The sequence below is a fragment of the Protopterus annectens genome, chromosome 1.part0 (assembly GCF_019279795.1).
Source record: "Protopterus annectens isolate FY-2018-M chromosome 1.part0, PAN1.0, whole genome shotgun sequence".
NCBI lineage: Eukaryota > Metazoa > Chordata > Ceratodontiformes > Protopteridae > Protopterus > Protopterus annectens.
The window spans coordinates 1,902,024,189-1,902,050,685 of NC_056725.1; the positions used below are offsets into that span (position 1 = coordinate 1,902,024,189).

At 38.2% G+C, this 26,497-nt stretch overlaps 1 protein-coding gene across 1 annotated transcript in view; it reads right to left on the reverse strand.

Moving 5' to 3' along the window:
• MYO15A (myosin XVA) overlaps positions 1-26,497 on the reverse strand; it is a 1,299,796-nt gene that overhangs the window by 1,227,528 nt on the left and 45,771 nt on the right. The window contains exons 4-5 of the mRNA XM_044070057.1: positions 25,485-25,559; positions 7,808-7,898 (exon numbers count right to left, since the gene is read on the reverse strand). Of these exons, the coding sequence (XP_043925992.1) occupies positions 7,808-7,898; positions 25,485-25,559 (166 nt within the window). The remainder of the gene's footprint in view (positions 1-7,807; positions 7,899-25,484; positions 25,560-26,497) is intronic.

The window sequence follows — 26,497 nt, forward strand, 5'->3', positions numbered from 1 at the left end:
GTTTTGATAAAGATGGGAAAATTATGAATAGGTATGGGAAAAAGTGTAAACTTCTGCAACTTGGATTTTCAAAATTATGAATTGTCAGGCTCATATGTTAAAGTATATTCTGACAAATTATGAAAGCATGAGGAATGCTTTATCAGCAGTTTCTTCTTGTGAAGAAACATCTGCTTTAAATAACATGGTTTCTTCTATTGCACAGGTCACTCACTACTCATTGCAATGTGTCTATGACTGTGATGATACTTTTCCAGAGCTATGGCCACTGGTACTGTTTAAAGAAGATTTGTACGAATCTACTAGATGATGTTAAAAATGAGATTTTAAAATTTCCCTTGGATAGAGATTTAGTGCTTGACAGATCTGTTTAAGGTGGAGGTGGGATTACATCAAGGATCAGCTCTGAGCCCTTTCTTATTTGCAATGGTGATGGACAGGTTGACAGACAAGATCAGACAGGAGGCCCCATGGACTATGATGTTTGCAGATGACATTGTGATATGTAGTGAGAGTAGGGACCAGGTTGAGGAGACCCTGGAGAGGTGGAGATATGCTCTAGAGAGAAGAGGAATGAAGATCAGTAGGACTAAGACAGAATATATGTGTGTGAATGAGAGGGAGGATAGAGGAATGGTGAGGATGCAGGGAGTAGAGGTGGCGAAGGTGGATGAGTTTAAGTACTTGGGATCAACAGTTCAGAGTAATGGTGAGTGTGGAAGAGAGGTGAAGAAGAGAGTACAGGCAGGGTGGAATGGGTGGAGAAGAGTGTCAGGAGTGATTTGTGACAGACTGGTACCAGTAAGAGTAAAAGGGAAGGTCAACAAGAGGGTAGTGAGACCAGCTATGTTGTATGGGTTGGAGATGGTGACACTGACAAACAGGCAGGAGTCAGAGCTGGAAGTGGCAGAGTTAAAGATGTTAAGATTTGCACTGGGTGTGACTTGGATGGACAGGATTAAGAATCAGTATATTAGAGGGTCAGCTCAGGTTGGACGGTTTGGAGACAAAGTCAGAGAGGTGAGATTGCATTGGTTTGGACATGTGCTGAGGAGGGATGATGGGTATATTGGGAAAATGATGCTAAGGATGGAGCTGCCAGGTAAGAGGAAAAGACTAAGACCTAAGATAAGGTTTATGGATGTGGTGAGAGAGGACATGCAGGCGGTTGGTGTGACAGAACAATATGCAGAGGACAGGAAATAATGAAAACAGATGATCCACTGTGGTGACCCCTAATGGGAACAGCCAAAAGAGAAGAAGAAGAAGAGATTTAGTGCTTGGCCCCTCTGCTGCAGAGGTTATCAAAATGAGATGAAAGGGGCAAACTGATCCAGGGAAATCTCTTTAGATTTTTTAGCCCTCCTTTTCCAAATTGTCCAAGGGATTTTCTAGCTCCAATGTTGCTAAAAAAACAGATTAATAGTCTCAACAACATTCAGGTAAACAGACATTTAGGAAGAAATGGCAAGGGGGTTCCAAAAAGAAGTTTCAAACCTCCCAAACTCAGGACAATCCAACAAGTCAGAATGACTATTCAAGAGAGCTTGTGACTCCCTCCCACCCTGACAACTTTTTTCTTCTAGAAAGTCTGAATTTCCGTGTTTCTCTTTGGCAACAGATTGTTTCAGACAAATGGGTTCTGAAAATCATTCATCAGGGTTACAGATGGCAATGGAGGGAAATTCCTCCTTTCCAGCGATCATCATCTTCCTCCAGATCAGACTCTTTTGTTTCCACCCATTTTTCATCACATGCTTTCTCACCTCAAAATGTAGTTAGCTAAGGTAATCTACCCATATAGCTAAAGCTACTTCACCAGTGATCAGTATGATGAACATAGTATGGTTGTGTAAGTTAAACTTACCATAACAGTAGATGTTCTAATGACTACTGCTGCAGTAGCCATTCCTTCCCTTCATCCCCCTTGTTTTTTTGGTTTATGTTTTATGGCAGAATGTGGACATTTATTGTTTGTTGTTCCTAGCATTGCCCTTTCAGGGTTTAGCCTCTCTGTTTCTTCTGGCAGGAAAACTCTGAAGGGGTTTGCACCCAGCTTTTCTTTTAGTCAGCTCATCTCGAGCTGCTGACACTTGACGGGTGTTATATCCTTGGCAGGCTATAACCCTTATAAAAGGTTATTGCAGCAGTGATTATCTGAAAATCTACTGTTATGGTAACTTCATCTTACACAGTTGTACTTTTCATGTACCATGAGTAACTAATTGTTATATTTTGTTTAACATTCTTAGGTATTTAATGACAGCTAGGAACCAGACACAACTATTGTGAGAAAAAATAGCACCTGAGTTATTTCTTGCCATGTGCAAGTGATCCTACATTTATTAACTTCTCTGTCGATGCAGCTGTATCTGCTGTATTTTTCTTTCTAGACCTCTGCTATAGGTGGGCCCTGCTCAATCGGGCAACTCAGTCAGCAACTCATCAATAAATAAATAATTAAAAAAAGAAATAAATGCAAATAAATGATGCTGCATGCCACAATAAGAGTTCAAAAGTAGAGTAGAAAACCACCTGATTTTCATTTGTCAGAATAATTTTAAATGTCAACCATATCATGCAAATTCACACAAACATGCTAAGAAGCAAATAACCAGACAGTTTGCACAATTCTGCAGTTTTCTGCAACACAGAAAACACATCATGCAGAAGACATTTCCTACCTCAATCTTGTTACAGAAAAAGACAGAGACAAGAGATAACAATTAAAATGATAATTATTAATGATGAAACTGATTGAAAAAAATGATAAAGAACTCAGCTACAAAAAGTTCCATATCTCTATCTCATTTTGCACATACGTAATAGCTTTGATTCTATACAGTTAATACATTATTACAGCTGTGGGTTATTGTAAAATATCTACTTGCTCATCTGACATGATACATCTCAGATTTTATAGACATTAGAAGTGCAGCTTAAATGTGTGTGTGTGTGTGTGTGTGTGTGTGTGTGTGTGTGTGTGTGTGTGTGTGTGTGTGTGTGTGTGTGTGTGGGTGACAGAGACAGAGAACGACAGAGAGAGAGAGAGGGGTGGAGGTGGGTGCTCAGTGTGTTCTTAGTGATTTTTTCACATTTTTTTAATGAACTGAATGATGGTTTCTAATATTACCCGTATACCCAGACCCTTAAATGACAGAGTACTACACAAGCATTATTGCCATAATTCAGAAAGGCTTTCTATGATGTGTAAGCCTATTATTGAAGGTTTCTACACCAAAGTAAGCATTTCCCATTCAGAGACTGCTCTTCTATAATGATTATCTCCTTGCAGAGGCCATAGTGTGAACAGTGGTCTCACTGGGGAAGTTTATGCTATTATGGCAGCCTGGAGGAGTGACCAGTACTAATTAGACATGTTCTGTTCCTCACTAATAGCCACAGCTCCTGACTTTCTGACTCATTGTGTGCATGTGTGTTGACATGCACACATGTGTATGTGCATGTCTTACATAAACATGAAAGGATATCTGTATGCAGACATGTGTATGTGTGTCTGTAAGTACATGAAACAGGCTGAACTGATATCAGTTTGTGTGTGTGTGTGTGTGTGTGTGTGTGTGTGTGTGTGTGTGTGTGTGTGTGTGTGTGTGTGTGTGTGTGTGTGTGTGCGTTTGTGTCAGTGTGTAAGTGTATGTCTGTCTGAGTGGTCTCAATATGGGAAGCAGATAAGGAATGCTGAGTGTGTGTGTGTGTGTGTGTGTGTGTGTGTGTGTGTGTGTGTGTGTGTGTGTGTGTGTGTGTGTGTGTGTGTGTGTGTGTGTGTGTGTGTGTGTGTGTGTGTGTGTGTGTGTGTGTGTGTGTGTGTGTGTGTGTGTGTGTGTGTGTGTAGGGGGTGCCTATGCTACTACAGTGAGTGGGCTGATAGGGGAACAATAGGAAAATGAGGTCTGATAGCACAGTGTTCAATTCTGAAACATGGAAAAGAGACATTAATGAGAAGTGTCTCTGGATGGCTTTACCATGTCTTTGAAATGGAGATTTTTTCCATCTTGTCACCCACACTGTTCAATTAGCATGGCCAGACAGAATCCCTCTGAATCCCAGACCATGATTACTCATGCATAAATAGGTATGGGAAATAGGCATGGAGAGACCAAGAAATACTTTTTTAATTGATATACAATAGAATGTTTCACAGTATGGCTGAAGTTAATTTTTTTCTGAGGCCCAGCATCCTCATGTGTTATGATCATTAGGGAATTATTCAAAGCAAAGGATTTTAAAAAGTAAAGGGTCTCTTAATGCTCTGTATTTTAGGTATATGTCTCCTCTAAAAAGAGAATAAGACACAGAGAAAAGATTAGTAGTGTAGTTATTGACTGTAAGACAAACACTTATCTCCTTCAATTCTCCTTGTGAGCAGTCTTTGTATCTTCTCCATTGTATGTAATAGTGTGGGATTAGGTTACAGAACAGAGTGCAGAACTCTATAATTGACACGGTAAGAACTACATACAGGAGGAAAAGGTACCTCTCTGTCATGGCTCTGGACTCCATGGAGGATCAAGTGGGCAGCTGTATGTCCTCTGTTCACAGCAGCAGCTATATGAATATCAAATGAAAGTTCATCATCTACAAGGATTCCAGAGTATTGTATTATTTTGTCTACTCTTAGTTGCTGCCAACTGATATTATGTAGTGCTGATAGATTTTTGAAAAATACTGGAATGATGCATTTTTTAAATTAAAGGCAAGGTCATTTCTATTTCACCATGTGTTTGTAAAGTGAAATGCTATTTGAAGGAACATGATGTCAGTGTGGCCATACTACCAGTTTTGTGATTATCTGTATATGTGGAAAGCCAGATACTAAACTCAGTTTTGATGTTTGAGATATAGATGCTGAAAAGGAATGGCCCTAGGGCAGATTTCTAAGTAACTCCAGTGGGTGGCCCAAGGGTAGCTCCCCAAGGAACTCCAGTGTGGCCCTAGGACAGTCCCCCAAGGAACTCTAGTGGGTGGCCATAGGGCAGATTCCCAGTGAAGTCCAGTTGGTGACCCTAGGACAGACCTCCAACCTGTCCAAGGAACTCCAGTGGTGACATAGGTGCTGGAACCATAGAGTGAGGGGGAGGGAGTGCCCCCCACATTTACAGCTGCAAGACCATGGTGTTTTTCTTTAAGGAGGATTTGTGCATGCCATGGAGTTACTCTTTAAGGAGGACCCATGCATGCATCGCATGCTAATGTGAATTTAAACAAAAAGTGCGTGGAAGTGATCGCATCGTTGCTGCCAGACTCACCCAAGGTAAGAAGTGCTGCATTTACTTAGTTATGAAGGCTGTGCTCCATTTACTTAGTTGTGAAGGCTGTGCTTCATTTACTTGGTTATTGCTCCAAGGCTGTTCTCCGTTTACTTAGTTATGAAGGCTGTGCTCTGTTTCCATAGTTATTGCTCCAAGGCTGTGCTCTGTTTACTTAGTTATTGCTCCAAGGCTGTGCTCTGTTTACTTAGTTAGGAAATGTGTGTGTGTGTGTGTGTGTGTGTGTGTGTGTGTGTGTGTGTGTGTGTGTGTGTGTGTGTGTGTGTGCGTGTGTGTGTGTGTGTGTGTGTGTGTGTGTGTGTGTGTGTGTATGCTCAGAACAGAAGGGTAATTTGTTTTGTAGTTTTGTATAATGCCTACTTTGGCATGTATCTGTCCAGCCCCATGCAACAAATGGAGTACTTTCAGAGATACCTTACTAAAAGGATACAAGTCCTAAACAATAGGTCTTGCATGGACCATCTCAAAGATTTATTACTATACTCAGTATCCTACAGAGTGCTTAGAGGTGATGTGTCTGGCATACAAGGCATCCTCCGACCTTATACAGATGGACCTACTGAACATCAGCAAGTCAAATGGCATCAGAAATACTCAGTCCAGGTATCTAAACTGAATGTTGATGAGAGATGGATATATATCACAGGGGCTACCACTGTTCCAGAACAGACTATCCATAAAAATAAAACAAAGCTCATCCGTCCATATTCAAATGCAACTTGGATCTAAGGATGGGTAATAGAAAATATACTCCAGGATTGCCCTTCATGCCACTAATGAATAGAGGTAGTTCCTAAATGCTGCATCCCTTACATGGATCCCCTTAAATTATCTATGGTATGATCACAGTTATTCTCACTAGGGTTAATATACAATTATCAGCCATGGGATAGGTAAGAGCGATCAGAAAATGTTAATTTAATCACCAAAAGGGAATTGGTTAAGCTTAAAATGTCCTCCAACTGAACCTACGTTGTGGTAGTAAATAGTTATAAAAATTTGCCCTTTTTAGATCACTAAGTGCCCCTCAAACCCTCCACCCCCCCCCCAGTCTTCAACAGCTTCCGGTGCCTATGAGTGGTGACATGAGGGTTGTGAGGAAAGGAGTTTTCAGATTCTCACCTGTTGCATACAGACATGTAGCTGATTGTGGACCCATGTTGTTACTGCTTCATTTATCTTCAGATCCCTGAGATGATATATGATTTCATTAGGGGTATAGTGTTGTTCTTTGGTCAGATCTAGATAGGTTGTACAGACAGATAAATATTCATCCTAGGCAGGAGTTATACTCTCAAAAATATTCTGTCGTCAAACATGCAAGATCAACCGTAGACAAAACCGTATTCAGTCACTGAGAAGCAGGTCGACCTCAACAAGTTTTCTGATGATTTTGTCCATCATCTTATATAATGCATTTATAAGTCTGAGTGGTCAGTAATTCCTGGGGTTTATAGAAGAGCTTCCCTTCTGGATTTGGACCACAGTTGCCTTCTTCTAGGTATTAGGGACATAGCCACTTTTTAATGTTCTATTACAATGTGAGTATGAGGGTATAATGGGGGTGTACAATTAAGTTGCCTTTAAAAATCAGTCATTGTTAAATACTTCCACTTTGCTCTTTTTCCCTCACTTTTCTTTCAAGAAATTGTTCTAAGGTGCAAATGGAAATGTAGGAAACAAGAGTGTTCAACTTTTCACAGCAGTGGAAGTCTGCAATTGTTGTCTCTAACCTGTACTGTCTACATTTGAGGAATCTGGCAACGAGGAAGGCTCAGAATACAAAAGAACTATGTAGGGACAACTGAAAACATTCAATATGAAAATGAAATCACAGACATAAAATATGTCATGCATTTGGTAAGGGATATGTTCAAATTAAAATTACCAGTACTTTTTTATGTAGCAAACTACTTGTCTTCAGTAAATATGTGGAAGCAAAGCAACGCAGCTTCAGTGAAGCAATATAATTTTATATTGCATTTCCAAAATAAGGCACTAATGTCCTCTTCCTTTATTTCTAAACACACTTAACTCATTTTGCAGACTAATGTTAGTGGAAGTGGGACACGATATGTACGAAAGTGACTTTGTATGAAAAATACTTTAGTGTCCCAAGATCTGCATTAGTTCTGTTATGTATGTTGTCACAATGTAACATGCAAGTGGACTGTGACATGATTACACATCAAACATAGAGTATACTGTCAAATAAATAAATATTCTATTGGACGTTTGCTTATGTGTTCTTTGTTTATCTTTTTTGACTGGCTTAGTCAAACTAGAGCTATGGCCTGTTTTCAGGGAAGTTCTAAGATGGTATTCATACTGAAAGGGGAAACTACCTTACAAAAGCTGGCACAATAAGTCATTATATGAAGCAAAGAAGTAAAGAAATAAACAAAGATGAATATCACTTTGGGTGAGTTTATTATTATTAAAAAGTAGATGCAATGAATTATCTTACAGCTGAATTTTTATTTACTATTTGCCTCATTATGGAAGATGCAGACACTTACCTGCTGTGTTACGTTTCTCTTGTGGTTTATTGCAGCTAAGTAACGCAAAACCAGTTTTGTGGCTTCTGTTTTTCCTGAACCACTTTCACCACTTAGCAAAAGAAAAAAAATAAATAAGGCCCAGAGTTACAAAAGAAAATCATTCAAATCTTTGACTGTTTTTCATTATTTCTATCATACTCTTGAGATGGATATCTATTTGCATGAATTAATCTCGTCAGCATTACTGCTTTACCCACTTTGCATTTAGTTAGCATGGACAGACACTGTTATAACTATTCTGTTGTCTATGCAAAAAGGACTATCCATGTGTGCTTGAAGCAGCTGCTATATAAGTTTGAGGGTGTAAGGGTCTGCATCGATGAAAAACCACTTGCTTTGAGCTTTCCCATTTCTTTCTGTGAAATAGGCAACTTCTGACATTGCAGGATTGAGCATTTGTGATAGGAGGGATCTAGCTTCTTTACAAGATAGCAACTCTTTTGTGACAGACTCACAAAAAATGAAGAGATATAAAACTTGAATGAAAACTGCAACTCCAAAGTAAAAATCCATAAAAAAGTGACTTTGCAGGAAGCAAGCCTCTCTGCACCTCCCAAGTTGGGAAGTATGCACCCTCTCCCATATTTGGTACTCACATATATCAAACCTGAGCTGATGATTAGTGCTTTGCAAATAAACCTGGCTCCTGAGGGATATGGTTGCAATCTCAAACAGTGGAAGCATTTAAACATGTATAAAAAAAACACAACATCCAAGCTTGACTGTAAAGCACATTAGCTGTTACAAATGATACTCTGTTGTAAGTAAAGATAATCAAATTTAATGTGTGACTTAGGAGGATCTGAAGCATGGAATGCAATTGCATGATAAATTGTGTCTTACTTTTTTATTTCCTTAGTTACTAATAAATACATATAGGTCAAAATGATCCACAAGTATATCAAGGAAGTTCTATGTAGATAGGCATTTGCTCATTTTCTATGTTGCACACAAATCTTTTTGCTTTTAACATACTCACACATGTACACCAACATGCATACCAAGAGAAGCACACAGTCACTCATGCACACACATACACACACACACACACACACACACACACACACACACACACACACACACACACACACACACACACACAGACGTGTGCACAAATGCTTGTACATAGACATTCACTTGTGCACGCAATGGAAATGTTGTTTTAATGTGCTTGATATACACCATATATGTATATAGGTTTATTAGTAAATACACCTTTCTAAACATACTGGAAAATATTAAGATACAACCAAACACCCTAATACTAGGTGATTTCAACTACTCTGCCATTAACTGGGAAAAACTACATGTGTACCAACACCTTTGCCCAATGGTTCTTAGAATTCATAAATTCCAACGCCCTGGATCAACTAATCCTTAGTCTCACCAGGGGCTCCAAAATTCTAGACCTGGTCATTACCAACATGAGAAATCGATGCTCCACACCTTTGGTCACCCCCTCGTTGGTCAGGTCTGACCATAAGCTAATCACCCTTGATAGCCACATCCCAACTCCACCCCCCAGTAAGGAAACCTCCGTAAAAAACTTCTCCAAAGCCAACTTCATGCTACTCAAGTCAGAAGTGACAAACTTCATGACACCCATGCAGATGGAAACTGAAAGTTCGACTGCTGAATCCTACATTAAGGCACTGTACGAGCACATCCACTCGTGCATGAATTGTGCCATCCCCAATAGAACCAAGACGCTCTCCTCCAAAAAAGGAAGCCAATCTGATGGTCTCTTGCCATAAGCAAATTTTACAACAAAAGGAAGAAACTGTTGCAGAAAAGAGGAAAATCCCAGGATGCAAAAAACTCCCTTACCAGCCTCAGTAAGAAGCTGAGATCCCTCATAAAATCCTCCAAAGCTAGTTACGAAAATAAAATTGCCAAAGATTCCAAAGACAACCACAAGGCATTTTATAGCTATGTCAAGAATCTAAATGGCAATGCTCAGATCTGGTCTGAGCTACAACAGAATGGCATTAAATATACTGATCCCAAGGATATTGCCAATATCCTGGCAGATCAATTCAGTGCAAACTTCACCCCCCTCTCACCCCCTAAAGGGCCCATCTCAATACGGAAAGATTGCCAAATTTCGGTAATAACGGCTACACAGGTAAAAAACGCACTCTCCAAAGCTAAGAACACAGCATCCATGGAACCAGACAACATCCCAGGCTGTGTAGTACATGAACTACAAAATGAACTGACACCTCACCTAAGTGTTATGTTTAATCATAGCCTCACCTCAGGCTTCGTGCCTACTGAGTGGCGCACAGCTATGGTTATCCCACTCACCAAAGAGGGATCCACCTTGGATCCCGGGAACTACCACCCCATCAGTCTGACAAGCCTGATCTGCAAGGCCATGGAATGTATTATCATGGAACTTATAAACAAAGACATTGGCAACCTTCAAACACTGGACCCCATGCAGTTTGGGTTTGTGAAGGGCCAGTCTTGTCTCCTGAACTTGATTGACTTCTTCAAATTAGTCTCCAGAGCTGTGGACAAGGGTAAGGTGGTCAACACAGCCTATCTGGACCTCACCAAGGCCTTTGACACCATCCCCCACTCTGGAATCAGATAAACTTACTAAGTTGGGCATTAATCCCTACATCATTCGATGGGTTGCCAACTGGCTTACTTACAGAACCCACTCTGTAAAAGTAGCCAACTCCACATCCAGCTTCAGACAAGTGACAAGTGGAGTACCTCAGGGTTCAGTCCTGAGACCGCTCTTGTTTGGCATCTACTTCTCTGAAGTACAGGCCAACACTAAGGGACTCTGGCTAACAAAGTTCGCAGATGACTGCAAACTGGGAGCCATTACTGAATCCCCAAATTATGTGGATATTCTACAAAAGGGCCTTACAGAAACAAATGCTTGGTGCCAGAGCCATGGGCTCAAGCTCAGTGTCAAGAAATGTATAGTTATCCCATTTGGGAAAAAACATGTACCCATGAATTACCACATAGGTGGCAGTACACTAAACACCAAAGTGTGATAAGATACTTAGGGACACAGGTGGACAGTGGTCTCACCTTTGATAACCACATCGCCACAACAGTCAGGAAAGCCTTCTATGTGGCACACCTCATCACTAAGGGCTTTTTGTCCAGTAAAAAGGAGGTCATTGTCCCACTGTACTCATCCCTCATTAGACCCATTATAGAATACAATGCCCCATTTTGTATGTACCTCTCAAGACATCTGCAACAACTGGAAAGGCTGCAGAAATACCTCACTAAAAGAATAACAGGCCTAAAGCAGATGCCATATGCTGACCATCTAAAAAAACTCCACCTATGCACTGTCACATATCATCTACTCAGAGGTGATCTCTGCTTAACATACAAGGTCATGTCAAACTCAGAGCTGTTGGGCATGCTACACATAAAGAAATCCCAATCCCTCAGAGACACATGCTCCAAGGATCTAAACCTTGTCATCACAATGAACAAAACATGCTGGAGGGGTAGGTTCCTGACACAGAGGCTCCCCAGATGCTGGAATAGACTGCCCATACATGTCAAGCAGAGCACCTCTTTGACCCTCTTCCAAAGGAACCTTGATGATTGGATGGGAGATAGGAAATTCACCCCGGGGATCATGTCAGTCGCCCTGCTAGACAGGGGTCCAGGGAAGTAAATACTGTGGGAAGAAATAGCCAGGGAATTGTTATGGCTAGGCTTGTATAGGCCCTAGGGCCGATAGCCTAGTACCAACGTATGAACCTTTATACTAGGCTATCAGTTTGCAGACTACTACAAGCCTAGCCAATAACCAGAGGTCAGAATTAAACCCTGTAGCTTGTATGTGTGATATAAAGACCTTAACTATTATGGCTAACTTTCCCCTCTTGAGAAAATTAAATATCCATGACATGAGCAAATCTCCTAGGGGCAATTTTTATAGTATCGAGTGGCTAGTCCTGGCACAGTTTGCAGTCTGTGGTTCATTTTGTCCTCTCTAGAGGATGCTGTGCACCACAGCTGATGTCCAAAGTGGTTGGTCTATGCAACTCTCGGTGCAGTGGTGCAGCAATTAATGTTGTCACCTCACAGCAAGAGGTTCTCCAGTTCAATTCTCAGCTGGAGTGCCTTCTGTGCAGAGTCTGCATGTCCTCCCTGTGTTCACGTGGGTTTTATCTGGGTGCTCTGGTTTCCTCCCACAATCCAAAGACATGCATCTGGAGAGTTTCTCTGTGAGCTTCCACTGAAAATAGGCTCTGTCATAGTCTGACTTTCCTGGTCAACAAATGTTAAATAAATAAATAAAACTCTCCCATCTAGAATCTGTGCTGCTGCCCAACTCCATTCTTGGGTGAGTTTGAGGTGGAAACACCTAATTTGTTTTTGGGAAGTGGGAGGAAACCAACAGAGACACAGGGAAAACATGTAATTTCCACACAGACATTAGCTGGAGGTCAGGATCGAGGCATTATGGATCTGATGTGCTAGAAGTTAATGGTGACATCTTTTGATAACTTATTATTCGAATAAAAAAACATGTAACGGCATAATTAATGTAGATCAACTGAAAAGATGTAGTTAAAAAGAGGGCTGAAAGCCCACAATGCAAGGGGCAGTTCCTTCTCACTGACAGTGATTTTGTGAACAGTTGTATAGAATCTAGGAGAGAATCTGACCAGAAGAAACTGTAGGTCTACTCATGAATGAATTGCCAGGAGCCTAGCTGTGGATTTATTCATGTAGCATTAGTAGCCCAGCTGTGGATTTACTCATGAAGTATTAGTATTAGTAGCCTAGCTGTGGAGTTACTCATGTAGTATTAGTAGTCTAGCTGTGTATTTACTTATGTTGCATTAGTATTCTAGCTATGGATTTACTCATGTAATATTAGCAGCTTAGCTGTGGATTTACTCATGTAGTATTAGTAGTCTAACTGTGGATTTACTCATGAAATATTAGTAGCCTAAGTGTGGATTTACACATCTAGTATTAGTAGTCTAGCTGTGGATTTACTCATGAAGTATTAGTATTAGTAGCCTAGTGATGGATTTGCTCATGCAGTGTTAGTAGCCTAGCTGTGGATTTACTCATGTAGTATTAGTAGTCTAGCTGTGTATTTACTTATGTTGCATTAGTATTCTAGCTATGGATTTACTCATGTAATATTAGCAGCTTAGCTGTGGATTTACTCATGTAGTATTAGTAGTCTAACTGTGGATTTACTCATGAAATATTAGTAGCCTAAGTGTGGATTTACACATCTAGTATTAGTAGTCTAGCTGTGGATTTACTCATGAAGTATTAGTATTAGTAGCCTAGTGATGGATTTGCTCATGCAGTGTTAGTAGCCTAGCTGTGGATTTACTCATGAAATATTAGTATTAATAGGCTATCTGTGTATTTACTCATGTAGTATCAGTAGCCTAGCTGTGGATTTACTCATGAAGTATTAATATTAGAAGCCTAGCTATAGATTTACTCATGGAGTATTAGTAGCCTAGTTGTGGAGTTACTCATATAGTATTAGTAGTCTAGCTGTGGATTTACTCATGAAATAATAGTATTAGTAGCCTAGTGATGGATTTACACATGTAGTATTAGTAGCCTAGCTGTGGAGTTACTCATGCAGTATTAGTAGTCTAGCTCTGGATTTACTTATGTTGTATTAGTAGCCTAGGTGTGGATTTACTCATGAAGAATTATTATTAGATGCGTAGCAATGGATTTACTCATGGGATATTAGTATCCTAGTTATGGATTTATCTAAGGGGCATCTAGGAGGCAAAGTCTGGACATGTTTGGGGCAGATTAATCAGAGCTGCTATACTCAAGTTGTGGACTGTAAGGGACCTTGCATTTCATGGAGGCATTTAATCAACTTGGCCTATAACTGACCAGAAATAATTCAAATGTCTGTGGTTTTTGTTTCAGGCTAAAAATGGACTTTGTTTAGATTCTTCAAAATAAACTACACATAACTTAAAAAAAAGTTTTTTAGTGAGTGTCAGTTACTACACTGGTGGTTTTGGTGGACAGATATTGGTCAGTTATACCAACTTATACTGTTGGTTTTATTCCTGCATCACATCTTGCCTGTGCAAATAAGCTCTCTGTTAATTACCCACCTGGAAAGAGAAAACTGTTGTTATTTTTGGTGTTTACAAAAGAGATAGAGAGAGAAAGAAGAGTGGCTTATTTTTTTCTGTTCCGTAAGATTCAGCAGAAATAAGAGTAAACATGCTGTGGTTTATCAGAACAGGAGAGAAGCTACTGATAGACATTTCATCAGCCTCCAGAAGAGATGAATATGATAGTTGCCATACAGACCACACCAAAAACCACCCACTACTAAAGAAACTGAGCAAAGATAATCACATCAATGAATACCTTGTTGCTTTTGAGAGGTATGCCCCCCACCCCTCCACCACGCAGGAAAATGAACACAGTGTGACAGGATACAATTTTGTCTTCTCATCATAATGGGGATGAGCTGGAAGCATACATAGAGAGAAGGCACTGATAATATGGATTGTTAAAAGCTGAAAAAAAAAGATTGCTAGTCATGGCTGATATGTCCTCTAATACAAAGGCAATGAATTTCATAACTAGAAATTTAATGCAAATAAAATGTTAAGACCATCCATGTCTGCTGTAAAGCATATTTGGTTTGAACCATAAGCAAACAGTAAAAGCATAATGTTATGCATGTTAGCCACTGATAGATTCAAAAGGTCACTCCCAGTTTATGTAAACAGGCTTTCCCAAGTGACCCTAAGAGTACTGATAACTTGTTTGCAATAATTGGAAGGTTACTAGCTAATGAAACACTATTTAGAACTGGGTGACTTAAGTCTGTAATTAAGAACATGTAAATGTCTGTGAATACACAAAATCTGTTGCACCAGTAATAGCATGTTTTACAAATGGTAAGGTAACATGTTGATAATTTTTTTAACTAGCAATGGGAATGCTATCTTTAACAAAAACGTGATTTCTAACCAGCATGATGGTAATGACAATATAAATGCTACAGATATCAAAACTAAGATTTCTATCCAGAACTATGAAAAGGAAAATGCACTGACTGAATGTGTTAAAGTGACTAGCATAGGAGAATCAGCATATTATGTGTCAGTACAAAGCTAGACAGATACACTGTATTAGTGGATATGAAGGTATTGAATGGGCTACTAGACTTTGTGCACCTGGCCACTCTTATAACGAGGCATGTGTCTGCAAACATAAAACCAAGGGCAAAAGAAATGTGGAAGTAATTATATATTCATGAAAACAGGAATGAATATCCTATAACATATGAGGAAATTCAAACTCTGAGTAGTGATATATCCCATAGCTTTGGTACCTAATTTAACACACAATATAGTATACTCCTAGGAAAATATGTGGGGGTGATCATCCTAAATTGGAGTTTGAATCCATCTTTGGCTGGAAGGGATAGAAGAGACTGCCTGATATCAGAAACAGGAAACTCAGTAGCAGTTATTTAAAGAGACAAACATTACTGAAGTAAAAACAGAATTAAAACAGTATCAGGAGTTGCCTTTTGTAGCGGAATGAATTGGAAAAGAAACATTAGAAGAAGAAACACCTTCTATTTAACATCAGTGTACTGACAAACATATTTCTGACTTAGCAGGTTTGCAGACAAGCAATAAAAAATTTAAAGAACCACAGTAAGTCCATGATGCATTAAGCAGGGCTAGGGAAAATACAGCCAGAGATGAAGAAACAGATGAGGAGACTGTCCACAACTCATAGCTCTATTTTCAGTTGAAGAATGACTTGCAACATATGGTAAACAAAGACAAAGAAATAATACATATCACCTGTTAGTTCTCAAATCTTTTAGTGCACTTATGATGAAAATGGCACATAGCGATATTTTGAGAGGACACTATGAAATGGTATAATGCAAAACATTTAAGAATTATGTGTAGCTTGCCCAGAATAGCAAAAGATGATACGATAATCTGGGTTCAGTTGTCTGCTACTTTCTACACTGATTGTTGAGTTGTCATTCAAGTGAACAGCCTTAGATCTTCTAGGTCCATTAGTAAAGTCTAGCTATGCCACTAAGTTTTCTAAAGCAGCACCTGTGCAAAAATCTATTGCTAAGTCAATAGCCAAATATTTTCTGCTAGCTTTCTTCAGAGCAGGGTTTACCAAAGAAGTACTCACACACAGGGGAAGACAATTAAGAACTGTAAATGTACCACCATCAAATTGATGGATTAGTAGAACACTTTACTAAAACTTTGAAATCTTTGCTGAAGAATGCCTTAGAACATGATGATAAGAACTGGGATTTATTACTTTACTAACTCCTTTTGCTATAAGTGAAAGAGTCCCAGGTTTCAAAAGGATTTACCCCATTCAAGTTACTGTATGGCAGACATCCTTCAGGTTTGCAGGATAAGCAAAGGTGACTTGGATGAGGGGATCCCACCATTAAACATTTGATAACACACTTTACCAACTTACAGTACATTAAACTTTGTTCTGCCAATAGTTAAGGTGAATGTGACTTACTGTAATATGTGTGTGTACACATGCAGATGCACACGTGCAAGCACAAACACACACACACACACACACACACACACACACACACACACACACACACACACACACACACACACACATACACACACATATGGAAATGCACACAGGTGCTTGTATGCCAGAGAAACTAGCAGAGCTTTGTCAAGACCCATCATATCAGTGTGCAAACACAGTTATTCAATGGTGCAAACACAGCAGTCTTTAAGTGCAATCTGTTTACACTCCCATCAGTCACAGAATGTTTTGCAAAGTGAACAATGAGGAATCATCCAGCTATCTATTATTGTAGTTAGAGATTCACAGCTTTTTCTGTGACCCCAAAACCATGGACTTGAACATCTGTGCAATAAATGTTACTGTTTGGCCTCTGTCGAAATTTTTGTCGGTTACATGACAGAAATTCTTTAGTTAATATTTCACCCAATTTATTTCACACCATACCAAACATTATCACATGACTAAAGCCTTAAGAGCAAGCATGCTTCTACAACTTGTTTTAAGTGAATATGACAAATCTTTTGAGGAAAAGATAGCTTTTTACTGACCTGATTGTGATGATGATGATGATGATATCATATTGACACATTGATTAGCAAAAAAACAAGAAAGTCTGAGCAAACAATGAATTATGCTGTTATAAATAGCTGTTTTCCTGTAAACCTTTATGGTAGATAAGACTTTATGACAATAACTTATTTCTTTATTTACCTGATGGTAATGACAAAATAATAAATGCTTAGTTTGTGTGTACATAGGTTCCGGAAAGATAATAAGAATGCTACAAAACGGTCAGTACTTCATTTCAACCAACCCCTTTTTATCATTTACTCTGTATTTTCACCAACAGCAATTACTGGTACCACAAAGACTTTCTCAGGAAATCACAATTTCCTGTCACGGAAGAAGCTACATTTGTGATATATGGCCTGTGATCTTGTCTAGTGGCTGCATATGAGCCTGCAGTGGTATGGCGGACTACAGTCATCCCACCTCTACCCTTCCACTGTTTTATTCCTGTGCCAGTGGCCACAGAAATGCATATCAGGTTTTCACATTTACTACTTGTTCTTGTATTTGCACTTCTGTGCTGGTAGTGGCATGGATTATTCTCAACCCTTCCAAAAAAATGCTGCCCACCAAATGCTGCCACCACAATCACTCCTCTAAATGCTCACAGACCTTCAAATTGATAGTCATGAAGGTCAATTATATGCTGAACAACAGAATTACCCCTCTGCTATTAATCAGCATAACAGAGAATATTATTGTTCAAATCAACCTTACAATTAGTCAAATAACTATATAGCCTCAGGTATTTTTTCAACCTTATCCCAAACATTGTGGACTGGTTACCTGGGGTAATTGTGAGTGGAGGTTGACCAAAGAAAGCTATCCAACGTGATACATGATCTCCTAGACTAAATCATGTGACCCCTTTTCCTTCTTGGACAAAGAAATATAGATTCTTCTAAAAAGAGATGCAGTGGATTTCAAAAACTTTATTGGAAAAAAACAGGTTTCAGTCTGTAGCTGTCAATAAATCATTTTTCCATCTCCATGTACTACTGTTTTGCTCATGGATCATCTTTTCAAGACTCACATGACTACTGCTATCTACAAAATTTACCATTCATTGTGGCCAGATATTTCCTTTTATTTTATTTATCAAACACTTAGAGGTAGCACTCTCCAGATACAACCCCTTCTGAAAAGCAACACTATTTTTAGCAGCATCATGTGGGGAAGAGGACCTGGCTTTCATTATTTACAACTTATGCTGTACATATAAATCATAGAGAGGGCCATGACTGCAGTCTTTGGGTGAATTGAGGCATGTATATAGGCTCATTGTGGAAGCCCTAACAGGATATTGCTCACAGCGACCCAGAACTGGACACTGATACTGAGATAATCTTTTCCTGTCTCCTACATACCCATTTCACTGACATTAGGAGTGATTCATTAACCTGTCTATAATTAGCAAAGAAATATTGCAAATAAATAAATAAATAATAATAATAATCAAGATCGATCATAATCTTTAACAAGCAAAGCAAAATTTGTATTTTTAGCAGGGGACCCCTCCTACTACCACCACACCTCCACTTCTGTAAATATATTAATGCTGAGATCATGTAGCGTTACAGGTAATTGGAAACAGACCTACTGCATGAAAGTTCCACAGCCTCAATGAAATCAGTTTAGCTGTGGAATAAATATGGATTTTACTAAATCCCACTGACCAATGTATCTTGTTATAAAGTCAATTCACTGTAATCTGTTTATCTTCTGGCATTTCAGTAGAAATGAAAAAGATGGAGAAAGATGTCAGGAAACAGTAAAAACTATTTAATTTGGTTAGCGCTTTCACATCAAAGATGCTTCATCAGACCATATAATTCATCAAATTTGACTCTGTTATATATACACACCCTAACAATTAGCCAATCAATTAAACTGCTAACCATTTAAATACTACAATTAATTTAAAAAGACAGAATACATTATCCTAACATCATACAGCATACAAATCTATACATAACGTATATGCAATCATTCAAATATTATTAAAATGCAATTTTATAATAACATATATCTTTGAACTTGCATACTAGTATATCTATACATAATTAAAATTAACATATTATAAATGTTGCATTTTTAAATAAGGTTTAATAGATGTCCTGTCATTCAACCCTGATTCCTTCTCAGCCTGTAATTCGATTATCCATCTCAGCTCACTCAGTTCTAACCTACTCTTTATGTTCCCCAACCATGAGTCCTGATAAATGCATTCAACCACTTTAAACAAAAAATGATGTGTTCTAGCTTTGCACATGATATGTTTCGCTAGGGCACTCCTCTCAGGTTCAATATTTCTAATAGCTCCCAAATGCTCCGGACCCTCTCTCTAAGTGAATGAGTGGTCATACCTACACAGAAGGAGAGACAGGTAGAACAGACAGCTTGATACACCAAATTCCTTTTTTCACAGTTCACTCTAACCTTAAATTCATATTCTTTATTTGTTCTCGGGTGTTTAAAAACTCTGTCCTGACTCAATACTCCACAAATACAACAATGTCCACATTTGCTTAAACTATATACTTTATCCCTGATATTGTTAGGCTGACATAATAGTCTCTTAAGATTTTTCTTATTTTTACATAACAGAAATTAGGCTTAGTACCAACAATCCCAGGGCAACAATCCATTATTAGTTTTTGAAATGCCTACTGAAGAATTAAGATGTAAGCAAATGCAGTCTGATGAGAAGGCTGCAATGAAAATTGTTCATGAACTTGAACATGATTTATTTAAATTTAAACAGCTGCAATGGCAGAGATTTCATTTTGAGGCATGTATCTCTCATAAAGTAGTTCCGAGGGGTTTGAGAATCTTAAAGATGCCTGCCTCAGCTGATATGTTTCCTGAATTATTGAAATGTTGGCAGAAACTGAATCTTGAAACAAGTCTTAAATATATGACACTGTTAATAGATTTTCACTAACCCAGTGAAAATTTGTTACTGAGGGGCATACATAAGAAACAGAAAGATTTGAGAGCTCTTGTCCCAGTCAGTATGTATGATAAAATGCTCTCTAATTTATGTGATAGCATCTCTGCCCATGAACATCTAATAGGGCAGAAGAAAAATAAATTATTGAGAGATCTTAGAGACTTTTCAAATGGACATGTATTTACTTGGCCGAAAGGTAATGGAATAAGATGGATTGGCTGTTATTGAGAACTTGGATTCAAATTTTGCTGGCCCTCAAAAGTTGAATATAGAGAATGTGAATGTCAGTGGGGTACACAGGAATGGTTTTGTTCACTCTCAGGCTAAAACCAATGAACCAAACACTTCAGAGGCTTCAGAAATGATGGCGACATCCTCTACCTCCAATGTAATAATGATGAACAATCCTAATGAGATCACTACTCATGTTTCCTCAGTCAAGAGGAAAGAATTTGTGCAGACATCTATATTGCAGGCTCTTCCCCCTCCCATTTGCAAAGAGGATTCGTCGAGGGTGGGTTGTTCCAACAGTCAAGGGAGGAAGAGGAGGCTTCCATCGCAGGAAGGAGCAGTGGGGCGAGATTTAAAATGAATGTGGAATATTCCAACAACTTGAAAATGATGGTGTTTAACTTTTCGGACAAGGAATTAATGAAACATCAGAAGTCTGTGCTTGAATGAGGGCTAACGTTTGTACCAGCATCTAACACCGACTTTGTAAGTACTGTATTAAACATCAGACTTTTTGCACGCAATGTAATGTTAAAATCTATGTTTAGCAATAACACTAGACTGTGCAGTGATTTTAAAAAGCCAAGTTTGTTTATCCCTGACTTAAATCCCATGTTGGAGGTGTTTTGCAACATTTGTGAGTCTCAACTGGGAAAAGTATTGGGTCCTGGTAATTACAACAACAAAGACAGATTTTTTAACCTGTGTTGAAATGAGTATTTGGCATTGCAGGAGTTACAAAATGATTCATCTATTATCATTCTTCCTACTGATAAGGGAGGGGGGATTGCTGTGTTTAATACTTCTGATTATGTGAATTCCATGCTCAGTATGTTAAATGACATCAAGGTGTATAAACAGATTTAGTTATCTGATATAGATTTATGTTGTAGATGTGTATATAAATCACTTCATGATTGTTATTTTAGTAATTTAATTACAAAGCCTTTATTTGATTTTTTGACTGTCGTCAACCCTGTAGTTCCATTATTCAAGGTCTACCTAAGCTACACAAAGACAAAAATAACCCACCTTACAGACCAAAAGTTTCTGGTCAAGGTTGGGTTACATATTCAATGTCTAAATACATTGAAAGGAATTTGAGGCCAATACTTGACAACTCTTTATATGTACTGATGGACACTAGACAGCTCCTATTGGACCTGAATATAACTTTTGGTGGTTCTTTTGAACAGCTGGGTGAATGTTTGTTGGTATCCATGGATATAAATTCACTCTTTACAGTGATACCCCATACTTATGGATTAGAAGCAGTTAAGATTTACTTAGGTTCACACAGTACATATGATAAAAAGAACATTTTTTATGTATGTTATTGGAATTGACATTAGAGAATAATATTTTTTTGTTTGGACAAAAGTACTATCTCCAGGTATTTGGCATAGCTATGGGCACACCTTGTGCCAACAGCTACACCGATATGGTCTTTGCATATTGGGAGGAAACTTGTGTTCTATCTCAAGAAAAGTTTGCTAGGAAATTTCTCTTTTATAAGAGGTTTGTGGATGACCTTATATTGATTTGGAGAGGTACTAGGACAGAATTGGAAGAGTTTTTTGTATTCTTGGACACCACTACAGATTTTTTGAGATTCACTCATTCAGTTTCAGACAGTGAACAATCTTTTCTGGATGTTACAATATTAAAAGATGTTAATGGGACACTCACCACGAAGTTATACAGGAAGGAATGTAGAAGAAATAATGTTTTAAGAAGAGATAGTATGCATCCCAACTATGTTTATAGGAATATCAAAAAGGGTCAAGCCATGCATATATCCAGGCTGGATATGAATCAGGAACAATCTGATAAGGATATGGGGATTTTTAGTAATGAGTTGTTACAGCATACATATAAGGAAAGTGAAATTGAGGTGGGTTTGAACCAAGTTAGAGCATTAAGAAGGGTTAAAGCAAGACCGTATATCCTTGGTATGACTCAGACTCTCTCTCAGCATTATAAGGAAGGACCTATTAAGGCAAATGTACCTATTTGTCTTGAATTTGCTGGTAATATTAAGAGGGTACAAGAGGTTATGTATAGAAATTGGTATATACTACAATCTACTGAGATAGCTGGGATTGTTGGTACTAAGCCTAATTTCTGTTATAGAAACAAGAAAAATCTTAAGAGGCTATTATGTCAGCCTAACAATATCAGGGATTAAAGTATATAGTTTAAGCAAATATGGACATTGTTGTATTTGTGGAGTAGTGAGTCAGGATAGAGTTTTTAAACACCCTAGAACAAATAAAGAATATGAATTTAAGGTTAGAGTGAATTGTGAAACAAGGAATTTGGTCTATCTAGCTGTCTGCTCTACCTGTTCCTCCTTCTATGTAGGTAAGACCACTCACTCACTTGTAAGAGAGAGGGTCAGGGAGCATTTGGGAGCTATTAGAAATAGTGAACCTGAGAGGAGTGCCCTAGCGAAACAGATCATGTGCAAAGATAGAACATATAATTTTTTGTTTAAAGTGGTTAAATGCATTTATCAGGAGTCACAGTTGGGAGAACTGAGTGAGCTGAGATGGATAATAGAATTACAGGCTGAGAAGGAACCAGGGTTGAATGACAGGACATCTATTAACCTTATTTAAAAATGTGACGTTTATAATATGTTAATTTTAATTATGTATAGATATACTAGTATGCAAGTTCAAAGATATATGTTATTATAAAATTGCATTTTAATAATATTTGAATGATTGCATATAAGTTATGTATTAATTGTAGTATTTAAATGGTTAGTAGTTTGTTAATTGATTGGCTAATAGGGTGTGTGTGTATGTGTATATATATATATATATATATATATATATATATATATATATATATATATATATTATATATATATATATATATATATATATATATATATATATATATATATATATATAAAACAGAGTTAAATTTGATGAAATATATGGACTGATGAAGCATCTTTGATGTGAAAGCGCTAACCGAATTAAATAGTTTTTACTTTTTCCTGACGTGTTTCTCCATCTTTTTCATTTCTACTGAAGTTCCTGTTTGTTAGTAAAAGAGGAGTTTGTCTGCAGTGGCTGCATTGGTGAATTTTATTACCTACTGGCATGCATACTGCCCATCATTTCAAAATGCAAATACTATTTTACCAATATTTTAATGAAGTATGGCTATAGTGAATTACATATCAGCACCTGTTCCTCTCTTGTTAGTATTGTCATATTATCCCATAGAAAGTCAGCCCTTCTGTCTTATGCAGTATTTCCTGACAGAGTATAAAGAAACTGTGCCTTACACAGGTTTAGATATATAAAGCTAAGAAATCTATGAAAAAATCTAAGCCACTATGGACCCAATATATCAGCCATTTTATGTATTTTGCCCAAAATGGGACATGAGTACCAGAAATGTGCAGTAACAGAATTTAAACCAATGGTAATAAAAACTAAAAGCATCCTGGATTGTAGGCACAAATACATAGAGTTGGAATGCGCTGTATATCATCAGTGTGCAGGATAAAGGCAGTAAAAGGTACGCATATGTGATCTACAAAAAACAGCATATTGGAAGTGGAGGTGGGATATGTCACTGTATACCATTTGGGCAAATATGTAAATGACCACCCTAGCACTTCTGACTGATAGATGCAATTTAGAGATAGCAAAAATGAGTAACAGAGGTGTTAGCGGTGACTGAAGCATTCTGCAGGTAGTGGGCTTTGCTAATCTTAGAGAACATATGTCATTGTCAGCCATTGTAAGTACTAAAGGCATCTATCACCCGAAGGTAACAACCCAAGCATCAGGAACACCTCTGCCATAACTTATCCACTATGCACACTGTTGTAAATGGTGAAGTGAGAACATACATGGTTATTGAGACTGAAAAAAGACATACTACGTGTCATAGACCCTTAGGTAGGTATGCACAGCCAGATCAAAATGGGGGACCATAGCCATTGCCAACAACATTGGGTTTGTTGAGCATTGCTCTGTGTTGGATGGTTAGCAGTGGAGGCCAACAGTACCTGCAGTGAGGCAGCACAGTCATGTTTCACACAAAGTAAACAGCAAGAATACAATGCAGAAGAGATGTTGCATACAGGAATATGAGCAATAAGGGAATGCATTCCTCCATTTTATAAACGTTATCTTCCCTGAAGACAGTAATGCAACCTCATTGCAACACTAAACTACAAGTCATACAACCAGGCGCACATACTGCCATGTTTTGACTTGTGTGCAGACTCACTCAGTTGTTAAAAGTGTTGCCTGGAGTGATGTTTGAACACAGTGTTGATACTCTCTACATATGATGTACTACTGTGTCTCGTTCTATGCTTACCCAGTAACCAGAACCTTCATGCAGCTTGATCCACTAGTAGGGTACAGACTACTTTCCCCTTGTGCATTTGACTGCTGTAAACATAAGTGTTGTTCATCTGCTGTCAGTCAGGTTATCACTATGACTAGTATAGGGCATGTTACTAAGGCTGCTGGTCTTGAAGTATAGAGTATGCTTGTTGACTTCTTCACCTGTCAGTTTACTGTCCTCCATCCTATAACTATGTGATCTCTCTATTTTGTTTGCCTGCTACCGACATGTCAGTAAGGATATAAAGGAGAAGGATTCCTGGGATATATAGCTTTCAAAGCTTGTGGATGTCTCACCAGTGTACTTCCTTCAGACCCAGTGCTGTGCAGATAAACACTGGCTCAGTTAGCCATTGCAGTAAAGGGGACAATGATGTGCCTCAGTCTGCCATTCTATTCTGTCTGTAGTGAGCTATATACAGGCTGTAGCACAGTTCTGGCATGACCTTTGCACCTTTTCATATTGTGACCCAGACATTTACCATTCTGCACAATACAAATAATGTGAAGGCAATCACTGAACCCAAATGCCTATGTTAAATGCTAATATGCTGTTATTTTGACAAATAACTGCATCACTAGAGTAGAAATTAGAAGTGTTTGATAAACAGAACTGTAAGGAATATCCTTTGACAGCTTGATCATTTCTGTTAATTATAATTATTAGCTGTTAATCTCTACTGGAAGCACTTTTGGATTTGTACCCATGAAAGATTCAAACACACCAAGCCCAATAAACGAGAATTAAGTAAAAAAGAAACTGCACATTTATCATTGCAAACCTCAGTAAAACATTATAGCAACAAATAATTGTCACACCATTAATACATCCTTAACAATCTCACTTATTTTAAATTCCTTTTAATTTGTAATGTTTCTGGAATACATTATATCCACAGTGTAGTAGGTTAAATTACCAAACCTTGACATTTACCTGATAATAATGCACTGGTTGTGTTTGGCATCCATCATTCTTGTGTAAGCGATACTTGCAATAGCAAAGAGATGCCTGCAAGCAAGATAAGATATGCATTAGTCACGCAGTTAATCTATGTTAATTGGTCAGTACAGAAATTCTGTTCATAAATTTGACACTCGCATGTACACTGTAGTCACAGGAACTAACTTCCACCAATAGGAATGTGAATATCAATATCAGCACATATGCTTTGTGCATTCTGAACATTGCTATACCATAACAAACAGAAGGAGGTTTGAATAAATCATACATTCACTGCAATGGCCCAGGTTCTTGATCTGTAAAACATCAGGAGCGTACGTCTAGATAAACTTATTTCACGCAGAGTAATATGATCTGCCTGGATCACATTTACTCAGTTGAGACGGAATTGCTCCTTTTATGTTTCCTCAAGTATATGAGGTGAAGGGGTGCTTTAACTGTGTACTTTTTTCTTGCTGTATATTGTAGTGATAAATTTTGGCTCAAAAAGTGTACATTTTTTGAACTTCAAGACCAATGGGTAGTGGAAAAAGTGTGATGATCTTTTTCATTTTTATAAATGAATGGTCATATTTTCTCCATGCTGCAGTGACCTCAGACTGAGAGTACATAATTAAGGTGGGCTAAGGATCCACTTGCAGGCTGCAGGGAGACCTTGGTCCTCTGCAAAATTACAATTATAATTGGATTTATCTCCATTAACCCCTTTTCCTAAAGTGCTTGTGTTTAGACTATGTGTTTGAGCTAGTGGGCTTCATGTTGACATGTATGAGCAAATTTGTTTAGAGACTGCATATTTTAGTCAGACATTGTAGATCATTTTTACCCAGAGGAGCAGCTGACATTGTATCTCAAATATGCAGTGTCCATGCAAATAACCACCAGCCATGTTCTATCAGGGAGACAAGATCAAAGTTAACTTTTTAGCAGATGAATCATGTGCCACCTATTCTGAGAACTCTGACATTTCTGTATCCTGCAGTTTT